General features: G+C 35.2%; 1 protein-coding gene across 5 annotated transcripts in view; it reads left to right on the top strand.

Annotated features, from left to right (window-relative positions):
- The window catches only part of PMS1 (PMS1 homolog 1, mismatch repair system component), a 97,892-nt gene extending 86,465 nt beyond the window's left edge, over window positions 1-11,427 (top strand). For 2 of the 5 annotated variants that reach the window (XM_060152456.1, XM_060152457.1), the window contains 3 exons: window positions 2,565-2,695; window positions 6,528-6,688; window positions 11,067-11,427. In XM_060152456.1, the coding sequence (XP_060008439.1) occupies window positions 2,565-2,695; window positions 6,528-6,688; window positions 11,067-11,231 (457 nt within the window). In that variant the 3' untranslated portion in view covers window positions 11,232-11,427. Of the gene's footprint in view, window positions 1-2,564; window positions 2,696-6,527; window positions 6,689-11,066 lie in introns of those variants that run through there. The other 3 variants (XR_009541120.1, XM_060152458.1, XM_060152459.1) reach the window with 3 other exon arrangements.
- Window positions 11,428-24,586: the final 13,159 nt, after the last annotated feature.

Genomic DNA, 24,586 nt, shown 5'->3' with positions numbered 1-24,586 from the left:
TGTCTCAGAATGTCTTTTTATAGTTTTTAAATTAAGTTTAATTTGTATCTAAACAAGGTCCAACCATTACATTTTGCTTTGTATTTTAAATCTCTTCTAATATCACACCGTTAATGTAGATTCTTAGTTGCTTGTTCTTTGGGATATCCCATTGTCTCTATTTGTCTCTCTTGCTTTCTTGTGATGGTGTTTAACTTGTTTTCCCCTCTCCCATTTTTAAATGGAAGTTAGCTCAGGAGGATTGAATAGATTTAGATTCTACTTTCTGGTAAGACTGCTTAATAGGTGGTGCTATGTACTTCATATTTCATCACATCAAAAGGCACTTATCACTGGGTTCAGCTGCTGACAACCTGATGTTCCATCTTAAAGTTCCCCAATAACCTTTCCATCTAATGGTTTTATCCATTGATGATTGTTGCCTGAACTAACTTTATGATAGATTGTTATGGGGGTATTTCCTTTTCATATCCTATGTGAGCAAATTGTTTTCTGTAAAAACAAATAACTGTTAAATAATCTACTAACATTTTACTTTTTTGTACTTAATATTTCTTTTTTAGTCTGACATAGGTAAAAGAAATTATATTTATGACAAAGGAGATAAAAACCTGAAATTAAAAAGATGACAATTTGTTTTGGAGGCCAACGTTCTGTTTCAGACTTCCAAGAATAAATCAGAAATCATTTAAAAAATGTATTTAAACCCTTGTGTTAAAGACCCTGCCTCCAGAAAGAAAAACAGGCCAGAACCAAAAAAACATTTGATAAAGCTATCTTTTTAATTAAGGCAATAGTAATCACAGTAATTAAAACCCAGTGTCTTTTACAGTTTTCTTTTAAGACCAGCTAGGAAACTGTCAAAGAAAGAATTAAAAAGAATTAATACAGCCTTAGGCTTAATTAAAACAGTTCAAAAATCTGATAGTACTTTTCTTTTTCTTCACTTAAAAAGAGCTAAGGTGTATTTGTATACTCCACTGCTTTTCTAAATGGTATTCGTAAATTTTCATTTAGATCTCAAAAATATTTTTGTGCTTTATGAATTATAGGTTTTTAAAAATATTCTTCTTTGTGGCATTCTGTTATTTAAAAACAAATAAATTAAAAGTTATTATTTGGGGTCCATACTGGCCTGAGAATAAATCTTTCTTATTTGAACATGGACAGCAACAAAGCTTAATTCAAAATTGTTTTCACCTTTCTTCTGAAATATGACATCCCCATCACAGTTAATAAGTTTTTAAAAACTGAGTCATAAAGAAGGTAATTATGGGTTGGGCTCAATTTTCGTGTCAGAGTTCTAATGCAGGTTGTGTAGTTTATCTCTCAACGGAGTATATAATTTAGAGATTATAAAATACAAAGTAAGAGCTCAATAATAATAACAATAATGGCTCATATTTATTGAGCTCTTACTATATGATAGGAGCTTTACTAAGCCCCTTGCTTTCATGATCTTATCTTCACAATAACCGTATGAGAGGTATCCACATTTTAACGAGGAAACTGAAACACAGAATGTTAAGTAACTTACCAAGGTTCATACAGTCAGTATATAAGCAGTGGATCCAGCATTCCAATCTTGACAGTAACTGTAGACCCTGCACCACTAATTTCTATACTATATCATTATCACCACCACTACCACCGCCACCGGCTCTCAGATTGATCTTCTCAATGTTGGGTTAGACCAGACAGCGCACATCTGCTATATAGCCAAAGTTCTCCTCTCCATGATATCTGCTCTTATAGCCTGTGGGGTCCTCAGCCTTTCAGAGGTGATAAGCAGAAACATCATCTATTCATTTAATTTTCAAGGGGTACAAGATTTTAATGAAGAAGTAGCAGCTCATCATCCTGCACTGGATAGAATATAGAACAGTGCCTTATTTACATAGGTGTGAACTGTAACCGACACATTACTGTAAATAACATGTTACGAAGCACCTGACCAAGCCTAAAACCAGCATGAAACGTTAATTTGTGCCCTAGATAATCGTTGGCCACCTCAAAATTTTGTTTAGGGCTAGTACCACTCAGCGTATGCCACCTTTGGCAAACATACCATGCCTATAGTATACTGGAGGTATCTCTCCCAAGCCCTGAATTACTTTTATAAGTTCTTGGGAGAAAAAGATACATGCTTATCTTCTTATTGAAGAAACCTTGACTAGCAATAGACTATTACACAGGATGGGCTACATCAATAACTTGACAATGTGTCTTTGTAAATAAAGGTATAAAATGGCGTTATTTATAAATAAAGTTTTCTTTTGTATTATAGAGAAAGTACTTTTTAAATTTCACAGTTTGTATAACATTCTAGAAGATAGAAACTGTCTTTTGTGTCTATTCTTCCTCCTTTCTGTACACTGTATATATGGTAGGTCTACGAAGTATTAACAGAAATGTAAAGTTTCTCACAGGGCTCCTTATACCTTTGTATTTTGGTTAGTGATAATAACACTTTTTAAAGGGCCGTCGGATTAACTTTTCTCCGTAAATTCTCTTATTTCACTTTACGTATTTAATAAGTTAAAGGGCCATAATTTCTTTTTCAGTCTTTTTAATGGATCTCATTATTTAGAGATTTTAAATAAAATGACAGCAGATGACCAAAGATACAGTGGACCAACTTACCTGTCCGATCCTCGTCTCACAGCAAATGGTTTCAAGATAAAATTGATACCAGGTATGATAATGTGGTTTAATACTTCCTGACTTGGAAAAATAAATCTTGTTCCAAAAGTTACTTTTGAGTTTTGTAATTTACAGATATCACGGTATATTTTTGTCTCACCAAAAGTACAGTGTCAGCTTTGTAAAAACAGTCATATTTCAGAAAGGTCACCTCTGCCTGAAACGAGCAAGTTTAGCATCTCTTTCAGTCCATTGCCTTGTATTTTAGCATTTCCATAACTAATCAAGTAATGGTAATTTTTGCCATCCTTTGTCACAATATGCAAACTGCCTGCTGTGTCTAACTAAATTATTAAATACTCCTTAGATGATGAAGCAGAAATAGACATGTAGGGTACTAGAATTGACTAACAAAATTAAACATCTCTTTTCCTTTTTTAAAAGCATTTACTTGCTTTGCCAATTAGATGTGTAGCATCAACAGTCTTACTGTTTGGAGAGTGGATGATTTGATTCCATGGCTTTGCTAAAAAACCTGTCATAATACTCTTTGCTTACTGTGGAAATTCACTAGGTGGGGAGAAAAAAGAAAATTCTTCTGGCTAGGAGACTTCAGTTTTCCTGGCTGGCCCCTTCTCTGTTCTTTCATAGTTTCCGTACTTAACTGCCTTCTGCCCTAGCTACCTAGGCCAGTCTTGTCCTATTACTTTGCTTTCATCTGGTATCAAGCAGCACAAAGGTACCAGGAAGAGTGATTCCACTGTCCCTTCCTCCACCCTCCCTAAACTTGCCATGACCAAAGTGTACAAAAACAAAACAATGTAGAAAATTTTTAAAGGATTGTTTTACTGAGACATGAGAAGAAAATAAGTAAAAACAATGTACAAAACCATGAAATGGAATACATACAGAAAATGCTTTGGTGTTCCAAACTTTAACTTTATTGACTAGCAGTTTTAAGAAAACCTACCCAGAACTTCTTTCCTCCTAACCTCAATCCTGGATATTTAGATTTGGAGTGAAGTGTTAGTCCAAATCCCACCTCTGCCATTTAAAAACACGTGTTGTAGGTAAAGTCAGTTGGCCTCAGTGTTACCTCATCAATAGCAACTAATAATTATTATGTGCATGGCAGTAGTCTAAGTATTAAATGTAATAATTCATTTGATCTTTCTAATAGCCCTGTGGTTCTGTTACTGTGCCCATTTTTTATAAATAGAAAAATTGAGGCATGGAGAAACTAAGTTTGCCTAAGGGTACAGACTAGTGGTAGAACCAGGATATGAACCCAAGCAATCTGCCTTTAAAACCAACTCTTAACTAATTTATGTTGATTTCCTATTAAAATTGATATATTTACTTCATGAAGTTGTTAGCACCAAACTAGGTACTTAGGTAAATCAGCATAGTACTCGGCAATGGTATGTGTTCAGATATTCTCTTTTCTTCCAGCACCCCCTTTCTGACCTGAACTGACTTGTAGTCATTTTTTTGGTCCTCCTAGAAATCTTTCATCCTCAGGACTTCTGACGTTTTAAAAATTTATTTGAAGTGTGAAGCAAGGAGTTTATGTATGTGTATGTGTGTGTGTAGCAAGATGTTTTTTTCTTAATCTATTTTCCTAATTAACTATGTGGCATTGGTGGCAGGTACTTTTTTTTTTCATGAAAGATGTTATCACAACAATTTTTTTTAAGTTAGGATAACTACCCTGCCTGTTCCAAGAGCATGTTTGTTTTTGAGTTACCCAGTAAGTTTCTGTGTCACAGATGCTTTCAGCTCTCAGCTTGTAGAGAATGTTTTTAAGTCCTGTAAATGCCAGGTACTTTGCATGGTACCAAAGATACGGAAATGAATAAGCCAGTCATCTGCGAACTGACTTGATTTGATCGGGATTAACTTTACTTCGATTATCATCAGCATTATTTCTCTTCTCAGTAACAGATCAAGTTAAAGGCATTCGTTTTTTTTCTTCATTTTTTTAAAACCATTTTTTCATTCATTAATTTTTATGTCATGTTTTCTTAAAGACCATTTCTCCGTCTTTTAGTGAGAGTTTTGTTGTATTGGACTAACTTTTGATCAGCAGTTTGCCAGTTGTCATAAAACATCTTTAGATAAAAGCACTTGAAAGAGGAAGAATACATCTGGCTTTAAGGAAAAAGATTCTGAATGTGACCCTAAGAACTTTGCTTGTTAATGAGAATAGCTTTTGTTCTGTATCAATAAGAATTACACATTTTAGGAATTGAAAACTTGTCAAACCACTTATTGAAGTATTTTCGGGAAATTGGGAAGCATTTCACAGAATTTTATGGAAACTTCTTGAACGTGATTCCAAATGTCTCTAAGTTTTCCATATCTAAATTTTGCAAGCACAGATATTAAAATATTGCTCAGTTTCCTTGTTTGTTACCATATACTTTTTACCCATATCCACAAATAATTCTATGAAATGTGTATAATCTTCCAGCATTCATGTAGACAGTATTAGACTTTTCAGTCAAATCATACTGTAAATGGTATAGAAGCAGCAATAGTGAAAAGTCTCATGACTGATAAATTTTACTCTCTGTATAAAAAGATGTGAACTGGAATATTCTGCTACTTCCTCTTTGCCTATCTAAACCCTGTTTCAAGTCCCATTTAAGTTCCCCTGGTTGCTCAAACTCTCATTTTGTCTTCCTTCACTGAGCTCTGTATTTTACCCCTTAACACTTGATTATGTATCTTCTTATATTATTCTCCAGTTGTTTCCAGGGAATAACATTAGGATGCCTTCTCTGTTTAGTACACCACCAGTTCATCTGCCATTCAGGTCAAGGAACTAGTCTGTAACTGGGAACAGGTTAGGAATAGGGTCGTTGACATCTCAGGACCTGAAACTCTTCAAGCTACATCACTCCTCTTTTAAAATTTTTCCATTGATAGCTACCACTTACCAACATGGGACTGTCTCTTTTTTTTGTTTGTTTTTTTACTTATAGGTACTTATAGGTAACATTTTGTGGTCTCCAATATTAAGAACACTGTTACACAGATATAACCAAAGAAAAAAAATTTCTGCTATTTTCTAAAATCATAAAATGCATTCTAAAGCCAAATTTGATGCTTGGGAATATATGCTGTTATGGATATTTTACCCCATTATATATCCACTCGTGTTGCTACTTTTTAGTTTTATTTTAATCACTAAATTATTTAGTTTAAATAATAGATAATATGTCAGATTTAAACATTATTCTAGTAAAATAAACATTAGTATTTCATTTCCTCAAATTGCTAATATATTAATAAGTTACTATAGTGGTAATCATTTTGTAGTTTATATGTGTGTTTATCAACACTTTGTACACCTTAAACGTACACAGTGTTATATGTCAAATATATCTCAGTAAAGCTGGAAGAAAATAAGTTACTATGTGAGTATTTTTATAATAACCTGTTAAGTTAAACTAATCATAGAAATAATTCAGGTTTTTAGATATTAAACCAGTAGGATAGAATTTGAACAGCAGCAGTTGTTAAAACATTTAAACCAGTTTTATTTTAATAAATAATAATGGGGCTCCATTTTCTCTCCAAAGTGAGAAATGTTCTAAATAAATGTAGGGAACAGAACAACAGTAACTGAGATTAAATTAAATGATGTAAAGCACATGTGGTTTCTTCGAGCACTTACGACTTAATGTGAATGTGAAATCCTATGCGAAATTATTATTTGTTCTTCAACTAAGGAACAAAACTTTTTCCTGACTCTATTAAATTCTAATGAAGGTTAACTAAATACTCTAACAGTGATTTTGTTTTTAATAGACATTTTCTGGAATATAGTTTAAACAAAACTAACTATATATGTGGTTTTATTTATTTTTTTCCTTTAGGAGTTTCCATTGCTGAAAACTACTTGGAAATAGAAGGAATGGCTAATTGTCTTCCATTCTATGGAGTGATGGATTTAAAAGAAATTCTTAACGCTATATTAAACAAAAATGCAAAGGAAGTTTATGAATGTAGACCTCGCAAAGTGATAAGTTATTTAGAGGTATGCATTATTAGCTTATGTAGATTGTCTAGGTTTTAAGATACTTAACTTTTCCTTAATAAAATAGTAAATGGTTTCAAAATAGTAAAGTTTCTATAAGGCTTATTATCTGTTTGCAAGAGGAAATACTATTTAAAAAAAAAAAACTCCATTAAAAGTTTCACATCATGGACTGGTTGTGATAAACTATCATGGATCCTTACTATAACATTATTTCTTGAATACATATTGAGGAAGAGCCTTATGCATGAGACACTTTGTGAAGTTTTTTGTTTTGTTTTGTTTTGTTTAGAAGGGATTCAAAATTGCTCCACCTTGATACCAAACACTTGTCTAAAAAGAACTGTAATGTGATTTTAAACCCTGATCTCTTCAAGAGCAAAAGAGGGGAGGGGGAATGAAAAATGTAGATTATTGAATAAATGGAAATTTTCATTTTCTAGCAGTATCTACCACAAATGAGAAGTAAAAGTGGATTAAAAAATAAATTCAAAAGTAATAGAGGATGGAGGCAGGTTATAAAGTTTTAAATGTCCAAGTGTTGGGCATTTGGTGGTAAAACAATAGTGATTGTCTCTATATTGAGGTTGTGTCCCTCAGGGTTGACTCGTGTTATTTTGAACTTTATAATAAAGTTTATTTTCTTCCTTTTAAAAAATGAGTCATTTTCTTTTAGACTGTGATCATGGTGGGCCGTGAATTCTGAGGGTCAGATTTCCTCAACAGGAAAGTCCATTCTTTACCCTTCCTGAAGATTATAGTCAGTAGCATTCTGTGAATACTTCAAGAGGTTTGTCCTATGGAACTTGCCAACCTATTGTGGAGGCAATTCAACACTGATAGTTTCTAGGGACCTGGAACTTTTCTTGTGAAGGAGTTGGTATAAACTAAATAAAGGTTGAGGGAGTTGTGGGTAGTATTTTGTGTATCGAAGAACAACATGGGAAGAAGTAAGATTTCAGAAATAAGAGGAAAAAATGGTTGGGATTAGTTACAAATACTTTTACTAATACTGTATCTCTCATTATGTTAAGGCAATAGTGGATGTGATTCTTAGGGAAGACAGTCTAAGGAAAAAAGAGAACTTCTGTCAGAACCATAGTTATGCTTCCATTGACGGCCAAGCTGAATAAGATGAATCGAAGATAACGATAGAAGAGTAAAAAAAGAATCAAGGGAGGAGTGGATATACAAATCAAGGGAGGAGTGGATATACAAGTCAAGGGAGGAAAGAAACTTAAAAATAAGTAGTATCACATTCTCTAAATGTTACTCACATTCTCTAGTTGCTAGAAGACCAGCAGGTGTGGCTGCTAGATGGCAGTTATATCCTACAAGAGAGCCATAACGGAAAAGTAGTAGTGATAGTGAAAGAGTGGGAGCAGTGGTGAAAAGTGTAGGCAGCAAGTTACATGGTGGTGAAGGGACAAAAAGAGAACATGTTTGTATTGAATTCATTGAAAAAGTCTTACAGTAAAAGATTGAAGGGCAGATGTTCCAGAAGAGGCAGGAAGGGAGATGAGTTAACAATATAAGCTTTAGAAAGGTGAAACCATTCTCTGAATCAAGAGCAGACGAGGGGAGAGCTTTAAAGTGAAAGTAAGAATATTTTGAGGTAAACTTGAGAGAAGTCATGTATGATATATGTAGTAATGTAATAGGAGAGGTTATCTGCTGAGAGTGAAGAGGCTGGGGAGGCACTTGAGGATTTGAGTATATTGGAAACAATGTGAAAATAAGAGCTGCAGGTACTTCAAGAGAAGGTTGATTAGAGAAGAATAGGATATTCAAATGACATTAAAGGCTCATAAGAGCTAATACTGGTATTGGATCCAGCCAGCGAGTTTTGTGATTCTCCAACAATGCTCGGTAGAATTTATCCAAGGGTAAGGATTAGCAAGAGGAATATGGTGTAAGAAAAAAAGGGTGAGTAACGAAATTTGAACACATATTATATATAAGAAACTGTTTAATCCTAGAGGGATATAAAGATGAATTAGATTCTAGTAAGAACCTGCCCTTAGATTCTAGTTGGAATCTAGAGGGAATGCAGGAAGTGAAGCTAGAGATAGTATCTTTAATGCCTCACTAACTATTCACACCTGAAGTACGGAAAGATGACAGAAGGGTGCTTGTGGGCCAGGAGAATTAGGAAGGATTGAGGAGATTAAAGGTCAAAGTGAAGAAGAAGAATAGATTTAGTTGGAATAAAGGAAGTAGGATGATCTGAAAGATAATGGGAGAGAGTATGTGGTTAGAATAATGTTAGCATTCAGGATCTTCGAAGTAAAACAATTTTTGAAAAAAATAAATCTTAGAACAAGCCAACTTCACTAATGCTATTTTACCCCCAAACTGTCAGTCTTCCCTATCTCAGAAAACAGCACTACCATACCAAAAATTATCCTTGATTCTGCATCCTTCATAACCAGTCCATCAGCAAGTCTTGACTTTACCTCCAACTCATGTCAGGAGTCTTTTATAACTCCCTCCATCTCCACTACTATCTCCCTAGTCAAAAACTCAGCAGAGATTGCATTGAATCCATAGATTGCCTTGAGTAGTATGTTCATTTTAACTATTCTTTCAATCCAAGAACATGGTATATCTTTATCTGTTTGTGTCATCTTCAGTTTCTTAGATTAGTGTCATAGTTTTCCAAGTACAGGTAGGTGTACTCCTAGGTAGGTGTACTCCTAGGTATTTTACTCTTTTTGATGCAATGGTAAATGGGGTTATGTCCGTAATTTCTCTTTCTGATAGTGTATAGAAATGCAACAGATTTCTGTATATTAATTTTGTATTCTGCAAATTTGCTGAATTCATGATGAGCTCTAGTAGTTTTCTGGTGGCATCTTTAGAATTTTCTATGTATAGCATCATGTCATCTGCAAACAGTGAAAGTTTTACTTCTTCCTTTCCAATTTGGATTCCTTTTATTATTTTTCTTATCTGATTGCTGTGGCTACAACCTTCAATACTGTATTGAATAAAAATGGTGAGAGTGGGCAACCTTGTCTTTTTCCTGATGGTAAAGGAAATGCTTTCAGCTTTTCACCATTGAATATGATGTTGGCTGTGGGTTTGTCATAAATGGGCTTTATTATGTTGATATATGTTCCCTCTGTGCCTACTTTCTAGAGAGTTTTTATCATAAATGGATGTTGAATTTTGTCAAGAGTTTTTTCTGCATCTGTTGAGGTTATCATATGGTATATATTCAATGGAATACTACTCAGCCATAAAAAAGAAGGAAAATTTGCAACAACATGGGTGGGCTTGGAGGGTATTATGCTAAGTGAAATAAGTCAGACAGAGAAAGACAAATACTGTATGATATTACTTATATGTGGAATCTAAAAAATACAACAAACCAGTGAATATAATAACAAAAAAGAAACAGTCTCATAGATATAAAGAACAATTGAGTGGTTACCAGTGGGGAGAGGTAATATAGAGGCAATATAGGAGTAGGGGATTAATGATTAGCTTATAAAATAAGCTACGAGGATATACTGTACAACACAGGGAATATAGCCAGGTTTTATAGTAACTGTAAATGAAGCGTAACCTTTAAAAATTATGAATACTATATTGTCCACCTGTAACTTACATAATATTGTATGTTACACTCAATAAAATATATATATATATAATTAATTTTTAAAAACAGCTCTCACCAGGACTGCAGTGAGACTGCCTGCAAGACTCCTGCTTCTCTTCTTGACCTGCCTCAAGCCATACTGCACAAAGTAGCCAGACTGATTGTTTTAAAATGTGAAACGAATGTCAGGCTTTTGCTTAAAAACCCTCTGGTTACTTCCCTGTGCATTCAGATTAATACCCAAATTGCTTACCCTGTCCCAAAGGGTGATGGGGCCCCTGCCTAACTCCTTTTCTTGTTCATCTCTTCACTTTAGTAACTCTCCTGCTCCCACACTGACCATTCAGTTCTTTCTGTTCCCTCTGTCTGAAATGCTTTTCTTTCCCCATCATCTTTGCATCATAGTTCCTTAAATTGAAGCTTAATTGTCACCTGGAGGAAGCTTTTCCTAATCACACAATCACTCTCTATCACGTTGCCCAGTTTAATTTTGTGCACTATTAGTCGCTGAAATTGTCTTTGTATTTTTATCTTTCTGCTTCTCTGCACTAGAATGTCAGTTTTAGAAGAGCAAGGATCTTGTTTGTCTTGTTCTCTGCTGTATTCCTAGAACCTACAGCAGTGACTAGCACATAATTGGTGTTTAATAAATATTTGTTGAGTGAGTAAATAATAAAAGAATATAATCAATTTTCTGTCTTCCTCCTTGCCAGTAAAAACCTGTTTTCTGCTTCAGGGTATATCACTGTAAAATGTATTGCTTTCTCTCCACAGGGAGAAGCAGTGCGTCTGTCTAGACAGTTACCCATGTACTTATCAAAAGAGGACATCCAGGATATTATCTGCAGAATGAAGCACCAATTTGGAAATGAAATTAAAGGCTGTGTTCATGGTCGCCCATTTTTTCATCATTTAACCCATCTCCCAGAAGCTACATGATTAAATATGTTTAAGAAAATTTGTTACTATTGAAATCGATATGGTCATAAAGTAATATGAGTTGGGTTTCAAACTGTCTTTGTGCTATCATGTGTCAAATGGTTGTTTTATAAGTAAGGATTCACTGGCCTGTTTGTATACTGAAAAAATTTTCCAAAACTGTAAAAATCTTAAATAAACTAATATAGACTATTCATTTTATTCTCAAGAACCAGCCTTCATAATAATTATTGGTTGTAAACTCCAAATAGAAAAATACTTACTATTCTTGGGTGGTTGATTTGCTAGGTTCTATGGATCTAATTGTATCCTCCAGACTTGTACATTGAAGCGCTAGCCCCCAGTGTAATGGTATTGGAGGTAATTTGGTTTAGATGAAGTCATGAGGTGGTGCCCTCATGGTGGGATTAGTGCCCTTATAAGAAGAAATAACAGAGTTTGCCCATTCTCTCTTCTCCTCCCACCCCCCCATCCCCCCCCCACCACTCCACCCCAGCTGCCATGTGAGGACAGAGAGAAAAAGTGGCCCTCTGTAATCCAGGAATAGAGCTCTCACCAGAAACCAACCATGTCAGCCCCTTGACCTTGGACTTCTAGCCTCTGGAACTATGAAAAAATGTCTGTTGTGCTTTTAAGCCACGAGTCTATAGTATTTCGTTATGGCAGCCTGACCTAATACAATGGGTCAGTCCTGTGCAGGGAGAATCACAGACTCAGCTGGTATATATGGCAGAAGTTATCAATCTTGTGTAAAGTAGGATTGAGAGGGAGTGGGGAAAAAGTAAGAAAATGAAATTCAGAGAAAGAAGATAAAACATAGCTTCAAACACCCTGCTATTTACCTCTATTTGGGAGTAACAGTTGAGAAGTTGCTGTCTCTTATATGGAAATTATTGGGCTCTGGGATTAAAATTTGTCAGAACATAGGAAGATACAGATTTTTAACAAAATTTAGATTGAGTGTTCATTGTGCATGTGTCCTTTCAAAAACCAGATCCCAAGATGTTAAAAAAAAATTATAAAAAAATTTAATAAAAAAACAGATCCCACAAGTGCACCAAAGTACTTAATTTACAAAAAGTTGAAACATGATTTTTAGTGAATATATTTGTTATATAAAATAATATACAGGATACAGTGTCCCCACATTCACACCACCTGTAGTTTTCAAGGAGAATTTTAAAATTCTTAAGACACTTGTGTTAAGAGGTACAAATAGTGATAATTTATACCTGTAGCCAGGACTTTTTTCCTAACATTGTCCTGTTTCCAACAACCCAAATACTAGAGGTTTTTTTTCCCATTATTCCCTTTAATAACTTGGGGCCCCTCTCTGGAAGACCTTTCTGGGAGTAATCCTTTTTAATTTACTGGGTAAATTGAGGAAAGAGAAGTTCAGAGCGATACTGAGAAAGATAAAATTTGCATCATCCTTTGTACCAATCCTAAGCAAAATTTTGGGGTCATTTTCCAGCTGAAGTAATCTATTAAGAGGTCCTACAATGGCTTCTTAGATGAATAAACTCATTTTGCGTTTTCTTTCCAGTCCTGGATTCTATCAGGTCAAGGTAGTAATTATGACAGCAGGTATTTATCACTTGTTCACTAGATCCACTGTGCACTTACCTTGTATGATCTCATTAATGTTCACATCAGATTTAGGATTGTAGGTACTATTGAGTCTCCAATCCCAGAGCTCGTGTTCCTTACCACGTTCATTGCTTGCCATGAGAAGCAGGCCCTATTCGTTAGAGTCTACGGAAGTATCTGGGAAAAGAAGAAAATTATAAAGCAGCCCCTGATGCCACTCTAAGCAATGCTAAATCAACTTTGAGCTGCAATTTACTGAGTCTGGTGGGCAGGATCGGGGCCAGTTCTGCTGAGGCCCCGCCTCCTGGCTCCCGAAGAGGGCGCGGAAGTCCCGCCCCCACGCACCACCCTCCCCATCCCCTATAGGCCCTGACGACAGCGGCGGCGGCGGCAGCAGCCGCAGCAGCAGCATTGGCTGCAGTAGGTGCTGCTGTCGCCGACCACGGGACAAAATGGCTGGAGTAGGCGGAAGCGTCTGCGAAGCCCTGGCTCCTAGGATGGAGGTAACGGCCGCTGCAATTTGGGAAGCTGATGGGGATTAAGGGCGATGCGAGGAGATCGGAAGGGAAAGGAAAGCCTCCCAAATTGCCCATTTTTCTCGCTAGGTTACGGCTTGGCGGGGAAGAGGGAGTGTTCTTGAGACCCAAGGGCCTTGCTTAGCATTCCACCCTCGGCCATAGGACAGGGGTGACGCCGAACCCATGCGGTGGTGAGGCCCGAAGGCCCCTTTGGATGGAGCTTTCACCTTGTGTAGTCCCGCCATGTGTGGTCTCGCAGTGCCTACGAGGTTTCAAATATTTAACGTACTGAAAAGTGTTAGACCTGAATTCAGGTGGATAGATTTTTGATGTTATATTCATTGGCAGTTTGATTCTCGATGATCTTATCCACATTTTGTGGCTTCAGACTGCAGGAATTATAGGCCATTCCACTGCAGCCTATGTTTCTTAACTAAGAATGTAAATATGATCTATTTATCGGAGACCCAAGGTGACTCACTAACTTAAAAACCGACGTTGCCAAGCAAATTAAAAATACCAATAATGATATTAAGGTACTTAAGTGAACTAGACTTGTTCTTGAAATCAATTCTATATTAATTTTGGCAAACCAGTGTTCTTGGATTCATAATTGCTAAAAAGAATCTTTGAGGTGATATAATCCAAACAATTTTACAGATGAGAAAATAGAACCCAGAATACTTAACTGTGAGTTGCCTGAGTACCCACAGCTGATCTAGTACTTTACCAGTTTCACTTCAAATGTTGATATTACCATAAACAAAACAAAGAAGGGTAAGTACTGAAAGAAAAATCATACATTTTATTGCAGAACCAAATAAAAAGTGACTCAAGATTGTCAGTTACTTCTCTTCATAAACATGAATAATTAAGTGACCTATTAATTTATTCTAGATCTTTTGGTTGATCTCACCCAAGCTTTAAACTTTTTTTTTTTGTGATACGCGGGCCTTTCACCGCTGTGGCCTCTCCCGTTGCGGAGCACAGGCTCCAGACGTGCAGGCTCAGCGGCCATGGCTCACGGGCCCAGATGCTCCACAGCATGTGGAATCTTCCCGGACTGGGGCACGAACCCGTGTACCCTGCATTGGCAGGCGGACTCTCAACCACTGCGCCACCAGGGAAGCCCTAAACATTTTCTATCTTCAAAACCTTCATTGTTTTCAGTAATGCTAACAACACAGTACTGAGCACTCTCCACTTCTGCCTTGAGATTGTTTTCTCTGCTGGCTTTTTTTTTTTTAATGTCTATTCAGGTATTTTGCTCGTTTTTGTTTTTATTTATTTATATTTTATTTATTTAATTTTGGCTGTGTTGGGTCTTCATTGCTTCACATGGACTTTCTCTAGTTTCAGCGACTCTTTATTGTGGTGTGCAGGCTTCTCATTGTGGTGGCTTCTCTTGTGGAGCACGGGCTCTAGGTGCGCAGGCTTCAGCAGTTGTGGCACGTGGGCTCAGTTGTTGTGGCTCACAGGCTCTAGAGCACAGGCTCAGTAGTTGTGGCACACGGGCTTAGTTGCTCTGTGGCATGTGGGATCTTCCTGGACCAGGGCTCGAACCTGTGTCCCCTAGATTAGCAGGCAGATTCTTAACCACTGCACCACCAGGGAAGCCCTACTTGCTTATTTTTTTAATCACACTTTTTAATTCCTCCTTAAGCGACTGCAAATTAATGTAAAACTTTTTCTAGTTTTTAAAATCCTGTTTCAGTAGTTTTCAGCTTTGAGCCACAGTAGAACCACTGCCCTATCCTATATCAAATTTCCCCTAACAATCTCAAGTCCATTTCATTTAGCCCATATTTTTTCATCTCTGCAATGAAGATGCTGAACCTGACCCTGAAGTGCACAGTTATTTCTAACATTCTGTAATTTTGTTTTTTCCTATTGTGTCATGAATATTCATTAGCAGGACCTGGAATGACCTATTTTCAGTTAATTATCACTGTATTACTATTGACCGTATTTAACTACTTCTGAAGAGGTCCATTTTTCCCCATAAAATCTTTTAAACTAATCAGTGGGGGGTGGGGAGTAGATTTCTTCCACTCTACTCAAATTGGACTCAGAATCACTATAACTCCCTTATCTCTATTTTAGTTTTATATTCATTTCTTTGTTTATTCAGTGACATTTATTGAGTGCCACACTCAACGCTGAACACAATACAGAGAAAAGACATTCCTTGCCCTCCAGTTGAGAAAAATTATTGCAATGTAATATAAGTGTTATGAGACTATGTATCAATAGTATGTAGTACAGAAGTGTAGAGGGCCACCCACTGCCTTTGAGAAACCTATGGAAGAAGCTAGCAAGTTGAATCTTAAGGGTAAGGATTATACAGGAGGAGAAAGAAAAGAAAGGTATTTCAGGCAGGAGGAATAGCATGTGCCAGTGCCTTGGCGAGTGCAAGGAATTCTCCATTGCTGTATCTTGAGAAGTAAATGGAGATTGGAGTAGAATGATACCTTGATCATAAAGGGTCTCATAGGCCTCTAAGTATTTTGTAGATTTTATCCCAAGGACTTTGGGAAGCCAATAAAGTTTTTCAGCAGGGAAGTACACATTAAGGTTTAGAGAATACTTTAGCCAAGTTAAAAGCTGATAAAGAAAGCAGGCTACTTGAGAATTCAGACAATGTGAGTGATCCAAACAAAAAGATAATTGACTCTGTGGTAACAAATAGAGAAAGTCTATTTGATAGTTATTGAGGCCCTCATAGCCTTGTGGTGGTCTTCAGTTTAGATTCTCTAGGATAATGCCATAATAGAATTAAAGTAGAAAATGAGGTCTCTCTCCATTTGGCTAATTTGTGGTGATAATAGATTACTGGAAGAATGTAGAGTCATTTGCCTTTCTTGTCTACATAAGAAGTCAGTATAATTTCGGCTAATCCTTTTGTGTTCCTTACTCAAATTCAGTATCTTTTAAAAAAATTGTTAAATCCGGTGCTTAAATTTTAATCTAGGCTTGTATAAGTGCCATTTGGAAACCAACCTAAAGTTTCTAGTTATACCTTAAATGAAATAGTTTTATCTATAAAGGACTTAAATATTCATATGTAATTTTCTAGATAACATGACAGATACTTAACAAGATAAAGTAATGGCTGGAAAATTTTAAATTATCTTTAATGTTGAACTTGTTTGATTTTTAAGAACTTTCTCATAGGCATTTTAATTATGTTTTGTAATTTAGATCATAGAAATGAATGATGAATTAAGAAGAACAGGCAAGAAACTGTGAATGGATTGAACGTATTTTTGGAAGAAAATGGTATGTTTTCAAAAGTTAACTTTATTTCTTTAAAAAGAACATTTTTGTTTCTAAATTTGCTTTTGTTTTATCTATGACAAAACTATGATGCTATCCTGCCTAAAAAAATATTTTAAGTATTTCGCTAATAATAATAGTGAAAATTTTTTCCATGTGTCTTTACGTGTAAATAACTACATGTGTATAATGTACTTATTATCTATTTCAGAGTCCTTTGCACTTTTTTGGTCTTTTCTTCTTAGCTTCCCTAGTCATATAAAAAACTCATAAATCAAAAATTTTCCCGCATACATAGTGAGATCCTTGATGTCCCAGATAAAAGCAAGATTAAAACACAAACCTTCACACATGTGGTTTCTAACTTGTCAAAGATTTTATAGGAGCAATCAAGTTTTAGCTATTTTTTCCATTTAAAACCCAAATGAAATATACAATCCTTCTCTGTCCCCAAAAGTGAAGAAGAGTACCTCATGTTTCCGAGGTTTCTTCAGATGACAAGTTTGAGGCTACTCTGTGTATACTAGTACAGTCATCCCTCAGTATCCACAGGTTCCACATCTGCAGACTCAATCAAGCATGGATCAAAAATATTCGGGAAAAAAAAATCCAGAAAGTTCCAAAAAGCAAAACTTGAATTTGCCATACACCAGCAACGATTTACATAGCATTTACATTGTACTTCCAACTATTACAAAGTATTTACATGGTATTAGATATTATAAGTAATCTAGAGTTGATCTAAAATATACAGGAAGGTCTGTATAGTTTATATGCAAATACTATGCCATTTTTTGTAAGGGACTTGAGCATCTTCTTGGATTTTGGGATCTGTGGGGAGTCCTGGAAATAATCCCCCATGGATACCGAGGGATGACTATATATGAGTATGGCCTAAGTCAGCACTTCTCAAATTTTAATGTGCATATGAATCTCCTAGGCATCTTATTAAAATACATGTCTGATTGAGTAGGTCTGGGGTAGGGTCTAATAGTCTGCATTTCTGACAAGTTCCCAGGTGCTGCTGGTTCAGGAACCATACTTGGGTTAAGAAGAGTGCACATAATTTTTGGCCAAATGCTAGATTCTTGCAATAGAATACAGGTATGTTTTTAATCCAAACATGCTGCAAGTCAAATAATCAGAATTGAGTGTGTTAATGGCTCTCCATTCTTGTTGGGAAGACAGATTTAGGATGTCTTTTGGAACATCATTCTTTATAAAGTTGTCCCATTCTATATACAGTTGTCCCTTGGTATCCATGGGGCAGGGGGTGGTGCGGAGGGGATACCAAAATCCATGGATGCTCAAGTCCCATAGTGGGCCCTCTGTTTCCATATATGTGGAACCTGCTAATACTAAGGTATGTTTATTGAAAAAAAGTCCCGAAAAAGTGGGCCTGCACAATTCAAACCTATGTTGTTCAAGGGTCAACTATATTCTCAAAATATTGGTTTCAAAGTGACCACCATCAACTGTTCCCTTCTTATACACACAAGACATCCCCTCATTAAGAGGTGGAGTCCACTCCTCCATTCCCTTGAATCTGGGCTAGTTTTTGATTACTTTGATCATTAATTAGATTATAACAGAAGTGAGGCTATATGCCTTCCAAGGCAAAGTCATAGACGCCTTGCAACTTTCCTCCTGGCTCTCTTGAACCTTTCTCTGGGAAGGTCAGTCACCTCATAAGAAGTCAGCCTACCCTGAGTCTGCCATTATGTAAAAAAGTACAAGGTAGCCAGGTGAAGAGGCCGTGTGGAGAAAGAAATGCCTGACTAATGGGTTTCTAGTTGTTCAGCCATCCTAGCTCAGGTGCCAGATGTTGAGTGGAGACTCCTTTAGACAACTCTAGCCTCAGCTGCCATCTTATTATTTGAGGTACCCCAAGTGAGAACTGCCCAGCTGAGCTCATCAACCCCCAGAACCATGAAAGATAAATTGTCAAACCACAAAGTTTTGAGGTTTGTTATGCAGAGGTAGATAAATAGAACATTTACGTTATGCCAACTTGAGTGTTATTACCGAAATGTCATGTTGATCTTGCAGAAAATGATCAGTGTAGAGGTTGCAGATTCATCTGAAATTTTCACATAAATAATATTGCAGTCTAGGTTTTTTATTATAAACTTACTCATGTAATGTCTAGCATCTTATTTTCATTAAAATGTTCTAGTATTAAATAACATATTTGAGTCATGTTTTATGATCATGCCTTTGAGATTAGGGATAATAGTGATTTAGAGGATTGTTTATTTATAGATCTGATTTTCAGCTCTTCCACATAATCACTAGAATTTTCCATTCTCACCAGTCGATACTGTCACCTATCCATGGGATCAAACTATGAGTGAGAAATAGATTAATGTTCTTTACTGAATATTAACTTTTCTTGTATCTTAGATTCATGCCATGATTTGTCTAGATATTGTTCCCCACAATAGCTTCTTAAGGGGGCTTTATTTCTTTCATAAAAAATGATTTTAGTGACATGTAAAAACATATTCATTCACTCAGCTTTTACCAGACATCTATCAGAAACACCCTGGGAAACTCAATACACAGGGATTCAAAATTAAATAAAAACATAACCTCCTCCTCAGGAACATGTAGTCAGTTAAAAGAATAGTCCACACATAACTCTATTAGAATCAATGCTAAATGAAAGGAATGAAAATGCAGGGGTGGTTCAGAATAAAGAAAAATCACAACAGCAAGGGTGATCAGCTTCATGAAGAAAATTGCAGTTGAGCTGGGATGTGGGGAAGTTTTCTTGTTTGCATGGGTTTTTTTTCACATTTCCTATGTTACATGAAATATTTTTATATTCTTTCATCACAGGTTATGTTATGTTAAGTGTACTTTAAAATTTTTTTAATTTAATTTATTTAAACTAAAGAAAAAGTTCATACATATCTTCAATCCCCAGCCCCTTGCCTCTTGCAACAACCATTGGTTCTCTGTGTCCATGGGCTTGGTTTTTTGTTTTAAGATTACACATGTAAGAAACATCATACATTATTTGTCTTTCTCTGTCTGATTTATTTCACTTAACATAATGTTCTCCATGTCCATCCATGGTTGTCTCAAATAGCAAGATTTCATTCTTCTTTATGGCTGAATAATACTCCATTGTATTTATATATACCACATCTTCTTTATCCATTCATCCATTGATGGACACTTAGATTGTTTCCATATCTTGACTATTGTAAATAATGCTGCAATGAACATAGGAGTACATGTATCTTTTCGAATTAGTGTTTTCATTTTCTTCATGTAAATACCCAGAAGTAGAATTGCTAGATCACATGGTAATTCTAGTTTTAATTTTTTGAGAAACCTTCTTATGGTTTTCCACAGCAGCTGTATCAGTTAACATTCTCACCAACAATGCACAAGGATTCCCTTTTCTCCACATTCTTGCCAACACTTGCTATTTCTTTTTGTCTTTTTGGTAATAGCCATTTTAACAAGTGTGAGGTGACATCTCATTGTGGTTTTGACTTGCATTTACTTGATGGTTAATGACATAGATCATCTTTTCATGTACCTGTTGGCCATCTCTATGTCTTCTTTGGAAAAATGTCCATTCAGATCTTCTGCCCATTTTTTATTTTTAATTTTTCTTGAATTGGGGTATAGTTGTTTCACAGTGTTGTGCTAGTTTCTGCTGTACAGCGAAGTGAATCAGCTATATGTATACATATATCCCCTCTTTTTTGGATTTCCTTCCCATTTAGGTCACCACAAAGCACTGAGTAGAATTCCCTGTGCTATATAGCAGGTTCTCATTAGTCATCTGTTTTATACATAGCAGTGTATATATGTCAATCCCAATCTCCCAGTTCATCCCACCCTCCCTTTCCCTGCCTTGGTGTCTATATGTCTGTTCTCTACGTCTGTGTCTCTATTTCTGCTTTGCAAATAGTTTCATCTGTACCATTTTTCTAGATTTCTACAGATTTTTTATCAGATTTTTTTTTTTTTTTGCTATTGAGTTGTATGTGTTTTTTGTATATTTTGGGTATTAGCCTCTTATCAGATATATGATTTGCAATTATTTTCTCACACTGAATAGGGTGCCTTTTAATTTTGTTGATAGTTTTCTTTGCTGTTCAGAAGCTTTGATATGGTTCCACTTGTTTAGTTTGATGTGGTCCCACTTGTTTATATTTGCTATTGTTACTTTTTACATTTGGTATCAGATTCAAAAAGTATTGCCAAGACCTATGTCAAGGAGCTTATTGCCTGTGTTTTCTTCTAGGAGTTTTATGGTTTCAGGTCTTATGTCCAAGTCTTTAATCCATTTTGAGTTAATTTTTGTGTATGGTGTAAGTTAGTGATTCAGTATCATTCTTTTGCATATGACTGTCCAATTTTTCCAACACCATTTTTTCAAGAGATGGTTCTTTCCCCATTGTTATATTTTTGGCTCCTTCATCATAAGTTAATTGGCCATATATGTGTAGGTTTATTTCTGGGCTATTCTGTTTCATTGATCTATGTGTCTGTTTTTATGCCAATACCATACTGTTTTAATTACTAATCTTTGTAATATAGTTTGAAATCAAGAAGCATGATGCCTCCAGCTTTGTTCTTCTTTCTCAAGATTGTTTTGGATATTCAGGGTCTTTTGTAGTTCCATATAAATTTTAGAATTGTTTGTTCTATTTTTGTGAAAAATACCATTGGAATTTTGGTATGGATTGCATTGAATTTTTTATATTGCTTTGTGTAGTATGGACATTTTAACAGTATTAATTCTTTCAAATGAGCATGGAATATGTTTCCATTTATTTGTGTCTTCTTCAATTTCTTTCATTAATGTCCTGTAGTTTTTAATATATTGGTCTTTCACCTCCTTGGTTAAATTTATTCCTAGTTATGTTATTCTTTTTGATGCAATTATAAATGGGATTATTTTCTTAATTTCTCTTTCTGATAGTTCATTATTAGTATAGAGAAACGAAACAGATTTTTGCATACTGCAACTTTGCTGAATTGGTTTATTAGTTCTAACGGTTTCTTGATGGAGTCTTTAAGGTTTTCTACATGTAGTATCATGTCATATGCAAACAGTGACAGTGTTACTTCTTCCTTTCCAGTTTGAATTCCTTTTATTTTTCTTCTCTGACTACTGTGCCTAGGACTTCCAATACTATGTTGAATGAAAGTGGCAAGAGTGGGCATCCTCGTCTTGTTCCTGATCCTAGAGAAAAGCCTTCAGCTTTTAACCATTAGCTTGTTAGCTGGGGTTTGTCATGTATGGCCTTTGTTATGTTGAGGTATGTTCCCTCTATTCCCACTTTGTTGAGAGTTTTTTTTTAATCATAAATGGATGTTGAATATTGTTAAAAGCTTTTTCTGCATCTGTTGAGATGATCATATGATTTTTATCCTTTATTTTGTTAATATGGTGTATCACATTGACTGACTTGTGGATGTTGAACTATCCTTGCATCCCTGCAATAAATTCCACTTGATCATAGTATATGATCTTTTTAATGTATTGTTGAATTTGGTTTGCTGATATTTTGTTGAGGATTTTTACCCATCAGGGATATTGGCCTGTAATTTTCTATTTTTTAGGGTCTCTATCTGGTTTTGAATCAGGGTAATGTTGGCTTTGTAGAATGAATTTGGAAGCATTCCTTCCTCTTCAGTTTTCTGGAATAATTTGATGGATAGGTATTAACTTTTCTTTAACTGTTTAGCAGAATTTACCTGCAAAGCCATCTAGTCCTGGACTTTTATTTGTTGGAGTTTTTGATTACTGATTCAATTTCATTACTGGTAATTAGTCTGTTCAGATTTTCTATTTTTTCCTGATTCAGTCTTGGAAGATTATATGTTTTGGGGAATTTATCCATTTCTTCTAGGTTGTCCAGTTAGTTAGCATATAATTGTTCATAGTCGTCTCTTATGATTCTTTGTATTTCTCTGGTATCGATTATAACTTCTCTTTCATTTCTGATTTTATTTATTTGGGCACTCTTTTTTTTTCTTGGTAAGTCTAGGGAAAGTTTTATCAATTTTGTTTATTTTTTCCAAGAATTAGCTCTTAATTTCATCGATCTTTTCTGTTGTCTTTTTAGTCTCTATTTCATTGATTTCTGCTCTTTGTTATTTTCTTCCTTCTACTAACTTTGGGCTTCATTTGTTCTCCTTTTTCTAGTTCTTTAAGGTGTAATGTTAGGTTGTTTATTTGAGACTTTTCCTATTCCTTGAGGTAGGCATTTATCACTATGAAATTCCCTCTTAGAACTGCTTCTGTTGCATCCCATAAAATTTAGTATGTTACATTTCCATTTCCATTTGTATCAAAGTATTTTTTGATTTCTCTTTTGATTTTTTTCTTTGATCCCTTAGTTATTCAGTATAATGTTTTTAGTGTATTTAATGTTTAATGTTGTTAATGTGTTTAATGTGAATTTTCCAGTTTTCTTTCATTAATTTTTAGTTTCATACCATATGGTTAGAAAACATGCTTGGTATAATTTCAGTCCTCTTAAATTTGTTAAGACGTGTCTTGTGACCTAACATATGAGCTGTCTTGTGCACTTAAGAAGGTGTATTCTGTTGCTTTTAGATGGAATGCTTTGTAAATATCTGTTAATCACTTGTCTAACATGTTGTTTAAGGCCAATGTTTTCGTTTTAATTTTCTGTCTGGATGATCTATCCATTGGTGTAACTGGGGTATTAAAATCCCCTACTATTATTGTATCACTATCAATTTCTCCCTTTAGGTCTTTTAATATATGCTTTATATATTTAGGTGCCACTATGTTGGATGCATAACTATTTGCATATGTTATATCCTCTTGTTGTATCACTCCCTTTATCATTATGTAATGCTCTTCTTAATCTCTTATTACAGTATTTGTTTTAAAGTCTATTTTAACTGATTTAAGAATAGCTACTCCAGCTTTCTTTTGGTTTCCACTTGCATGGAATATCTTTTTCCATCCCTTCCTTTTTAGTCTGCAAGTGTCCTTACATCTGAAGTGTGTCTCTTGTAGGCAGCATATGAGTGGGTCTTGTTTTTTTATCCACTTATCCAATCTATGTCTTTTAATTAGAGAATTTAGTCCATTTATATTCAGAGTAATTATTGATAGATCTGTGCTTATTGCCATTTTGTTTATTGTTTTCTGTTTTTGTAGTTCCTCTCTGTTCCCTTCTTCTCTTACTTTTCCTTTGTGTTTAATGACTTTCTTTAGTGGTATGCTTATATTCCTTTCTCTTTTGTGTGTGTGTTTACTATAGGTTTTTGCTTTGTGGTTCCCATAAGGCTTATATATAACAACTTATATCTATAACAGTCTATTTTAAGTTGATAACGACTGAAATTTGATCTGATTCTGAAGCTCAAAATTGTTACTGTTCCCCCACCTCTATGTTTTATGTTTTTAAAGTCACATTTTATATATTTTTATCTTGTGTATCCCTTAACTAATTATTGTGATCATAGTTTTACTACTTTTGTCTTTTAAACTTCATAGTAGCTTTATAAGTACTTAATTTACTACCTTTACTGTATATTTACTTTTTAGTGAGATTTATTCTTTAATATGTGTTCTTGTTACTAATTAGCACCCTTTCTTTTCAATTTAAGTCCCTTTAACATTTCTTGTAAAGCCAGTTTAGTGGTGATGAACTCCTTTAGCTTGGGTTCTCTGGAGAACTCTGTATCTCTCCTTAAATTCTGAATGATGACTTTGTCAGGTATAGTATTCTTGGTTGGAATTTTTTTCTTTCAGCACTTTGAATATATTATGCCACTCCCTCTGACCAGCAATGTTTGTGCTGAAAAATCTACTAATAGTCTTATGAGGGTTCCCTTGTACATAGCAAGTCATTTTTCTCTTGCTTCTTTTAAGGTTTTCTCCATGTCTTTGATTTTTGATATTTCAATTATGTGTCTTTGTGTGGTCTCTTTGGGTTTACTTAACTGGCCAGTTCAAGA

This window comes from Lagenorhynchus albirostris, chromosome 6, assembly GCF_949774975.1.
Source record: "Lagenorhynchus albirostris chromosome 6, mLagAlb1.1, whole genome shotgun sequence".
Classification (NCBI taxonomy): domain Eukaryota; kingdom Metazoa; phylum Chordata; class Mammalia; order Artiodactyla; family Delphinidae; genus Lagenorhynchus; species Lagenorhynchus albirostris.
Note: the sequence above shows the minus strand (reverse complement) of the source record. Positions and strands in the feature narration are given on the sequence as shown.